The sequence below is a fragment of the Mastomys coucha genome, unplaced genomic scaffold, assembly GCF_008632895.1.
Source record: "Mastomys coucha isolate ucsf_1 unplaced genomic scaffold, UCSF_Mcou_1 pScaffold23, whole genome shotgun sequence".
NCBI lineage: Eukaryota > Metazoa > Chordata > Mammalia > Rodentia > Muridae > Mastomys > Mastomys coucha.
Window position 1 is genome coordinate 64,687,039 of NW_022196906.1, and position 3,696 is coordinate 64,690,734.

At 45.0% G+C, this 3,696-nt stretch overlaps 1 protein-coding gene across 3 annotated transcripts in view; it reads right to left on the reverse strand.

Moving 5' to 3' along the window:
- Positions 1-675: 675 nt before the first annotated feature.
- Positions 676-3,696, reverse strand: part of Fam81a (family with sequence similarity 81 member A) — a 58,922-nt gene continuing 55,901 nt past the window's right edge. For all 3 annotated transcript variants that reach the window (XM_031344955.1, XM_031344956.1, XM_031344957.1), the window contains exon 9: positions 676-3,063. In XM_031344955.1, the coding sequence (XP_031200815.1) occupies positions 2,939-3,063 (125 nt within the window). In that variant the 3' untranslated portion in view covers positions 676-2,938. The remainder of the gene's footprint in view (positions 3,064-3,696) is intronic.

Genomic DNA, 3,696 nt, shown 5'->3' on the forward strand with positions numbered 1-3,696 from the left:
ACTTTATCTTTAAAACAAAGATAATGAGCCAGGATTAGACAGAAGCTATGGGTAATGGCTTGTCAGATGGAAAAGCCAGGATGTACAATCAGGTGCCTCCCAGAATTAGGGTTCCTACTTATGAGCAGTAGGATTTGAGGTAAGTTGCTTCATCTTTATGTGACTTTATAAAATGGGGACAGTGGTACATAACTAGGGATTGTTAAACAAAATGAGCGAGCACACACAAGAATCTCAGCGAGGGGCTGTGGGGGTGGTGGACAGCTAGCATCACTTGTTGACCTCCTAGAGAGCAGGAGTTTAGTTCCTAGCACGCACGTCAAGTGGTTCACAACCGTCAGTAACTCCAGCTTCAAAGGATCTGAAGCCCTCTTCTGACCTCCGTGAGCCAATGCTCATGTATGTATCACACTCGCACACGCACACATACGTATACTCGCACATGCACACACGTGCACACATGCACCCAATGGGATTAAAAAATATGTTTAAAGAGTCTCAGCACAGACTTAAAAAGGTCCTTGGCACACAGCCAGCCAGGAACTGCTCACTGGCCTGACTCCAGAGGCCGGTAGCATCAAGAAAGTCGAGCAGTACCTTCCCCAAGGCAGCTGGCTGCCAAGATTTTCTTCCCACTCTAAAAGATTCTCCCCATTTAAAAGTCCCATGCCACACTTATTTGGAAATTTTATTCTTTTTATTGCAAATCTCTGGTAATGGAAAAGACAGGGCAGCTGATTCTCCTTTAAACTTTGGCAAGAAGAGTACTCCATTGTCTTCGCGGGATGGCCTCCCAGCAGCACACAGAATCGCTGTGGGGGGAATAGGGGTGTGACACACACTGGTTGGTGCTGGTGACTGCCTCCCAGACGCTCTGACTTAGTTGGTCAGGAGGTTGCTTGGCGTCGGTTGCTCTTTAAATGCCCCAAGTGACCCCAAGCGGCCGGGGTGGAGGGGCCCTGCCACAGTTCACATGGGCCAGCAACATCTTGAATACCTGGCGGTGTCACCAGCAGCTGTGTCACCTGCTTACAATCACCTGCTAGGCCAGGGTCAGCAGGCGTCCCCTGTCCCCTCTTCCCAAGGGTCCTGTGTGCTCACCCTTCCCCCTTAGAGTCCCTGGGGGGAGAGAGAGAGAGAGAGAGAGAAAGAGAGAGAGAGAGAGAGAGAGAGAGAGAGAGAGAGAGAGAGAGAGAGAGAGAGAGACTGAGGGGGCATGGCCCTGTCCTGAGGCTTGTGCTTAATCACTCATTAAAACATGGCTAGCCTAGCACATGGGGAAAAAAGAAATCACCCTGTCTGGTCACAGACCATCATTGACTCCTCCTAGGTGGGCAGATCCTCCTATCTGGAGATGAAAAGATGTGTGGGGAGATGAAGAAATGCAGGGCAGATACATGTTCCTCACATAACCTCTCATGCGTCCAAACTAAAATCAAAGTTTTCAAGCTCCCAAGAGTCGAGTATTAGGTACTTTAGCAGCATATCCTACATGGGTCAACAGTAAGAGCCAGGTAGAATCTCATTGTAGTTTATTCTAGAAATAGAAAATGCTTTTGATTTTCCTGAGTCCTTGCAGATGAGAGAGGAAAGGAAAGGATGGGGTGCTGTTCTTGGAATTTTTACATGTTTCTGCTCTCTCCCGGGTTGCCCTCACTTTAACACCGAGTGTCTCCTGTTGGCATGACATGCACACAGGCATGCAAGCACATGGGCTTAAGTCTTCAATGACTCAACATAGCGACCGAAAATAAAACGCCTGCAAAGGTGCCGGGACACCGGTCTCTTCATGGTATTACAAACATAGTCTCGCTTTGCCTCTCTGTCCATACAAAGGTGCGTGTAGCTATTCCATGAAGGGTGCTGAATGCAGCCCATCATGGGAACGATGAAATCCTTAGGATGCTTAAAAAATACATAGGATCCCAGTTTTACATCACAACCCTGATGTGTTTACCACACCGTCTGTTTTGTTGGTAATTTCTTTTTTTACAGAGAACAGTACAGTGACGTGAGAGAAACCAAGGCACAGATATACAGTTACAACAAATGTCTATAAACCCTAGCACTTAGTGCCTATTTAGGGAACATTTAGGTAAATCATAAAGTCTGAAAAATTCTCACATTCATTACAATTGATGAACAATTAACTGTGCAATAAACGGATTACTTAGCCACCATCCCATTATTAAATATATGGCTATCACTACATAGGTTGTGACTGGTTTCAAAAATAGCTTTAAATAGTAAAAGCTGGTACCCCTAGGTGGATATAAATACTGTGCCTTGTGGGATCTAGATAAATGTTGCAAGTTTCCACTTAATTTGTACTCTGTATGGCAATTATCAATTTTAAAAAACTATTTTCATTATATAAATGGTGGATTTTTTCTCTCCCAGTGTTAAACTTCTTCTCTACAAAAGACAGGTGATTTACGAAAAATAACCCAACATTAAAAAAAATATATAGAGACAACAATAATACAATCCAGATGTGGACTTAAAGCTGAACTCTAATCTATCAGGGCATTCTCTTAATGTAGGGTGAAGGGCAATACATACCTGTAGTAACTCATTCACTTCTTAATCAAAAGAAAAATCACCATGGCAGTTTTTTTTTTCTCCAAAATAGTAGTCTTGGCTAGAGCATCAAGCATTGAAAATAAATTCTTTTCATTCATAAAAGCCTTTCAAAATCTGAGGGGATAGGGCTCAACTGCACTTAGGGAAATAACATTGTAAAAATTGTATTTAGGATTTTAAATAAAGGGTGTTTTCAAGACTGAAGGTAAACGCTTAGACCCGTGAGAGCGCATTTCTTAGCACATGCACACCCTGGATGGGATCCAGAACACAGCCACGATCTGGCTGCAGAGCTGTCTGGCTCTTAGCCCCGCACCCAGTCTTCTGTCCGGTCCTTGTCTCCTTCCAGCCCTCTTCACATGGAAGTTTCTGGCTTCTGCATCTGCTGGATCTGCTTCTGTAGCTGGTCCCTGTCCAGCTTCATCTTGGCCTCCAGCACTTGTCTGAGGGATCCTATGCTTTCGTAGATGGCTGAAAACCCTTGAGGAAGAGGCAAACGTCGCAGGTGTTAGCAGCTAAGAAGCAGGGCCTTACCAGCCTCTACAGCAACAGTAAAGGTCGCTTCTGACAAGTGCTGAACCTCCAAGGGTCAGCGCTGGATGGGAACCTCCATGAGAGCCTATTTTTAATCGCAAAGGGGTCTATTGCAGTCAAGAAAAACAGTAGATGCAGCTTTAACCAAGTAGCCAAAGCTCACACCACTATCACCAGAACTCACCATGCACCTGCTGATCAGATGGCTGGAGCAGGGCATCCATCCATCTGACAGCATCTCTCCTCCAGGTTATATCATAAGGACACAATCAAACTCCAACTGAGGAACTTTCTGCCAAACACTGCCCTGGCTGTAAAAATACCAGGCTCAGGGGTTTCTGTGAGTCAAGAGAGCATCAGGCGCTTAGGCCTCCAGCTTCTATGGCAGTGGGTCTCAACCTTGCTAATGCTGTGACCCTTTAACACAGTTCCTCATGCTGTGGTTGGTGACCCCTAACCATAAAATTATTTTGTTGCTACTTCATAACTGCAATTTTGCTATTGTTATGAATTGTAATGTAATGTCTACAGAGTGAGTTCCAGGACAGCCAGGGCTATACACAGAGAAACCTTGTCTTG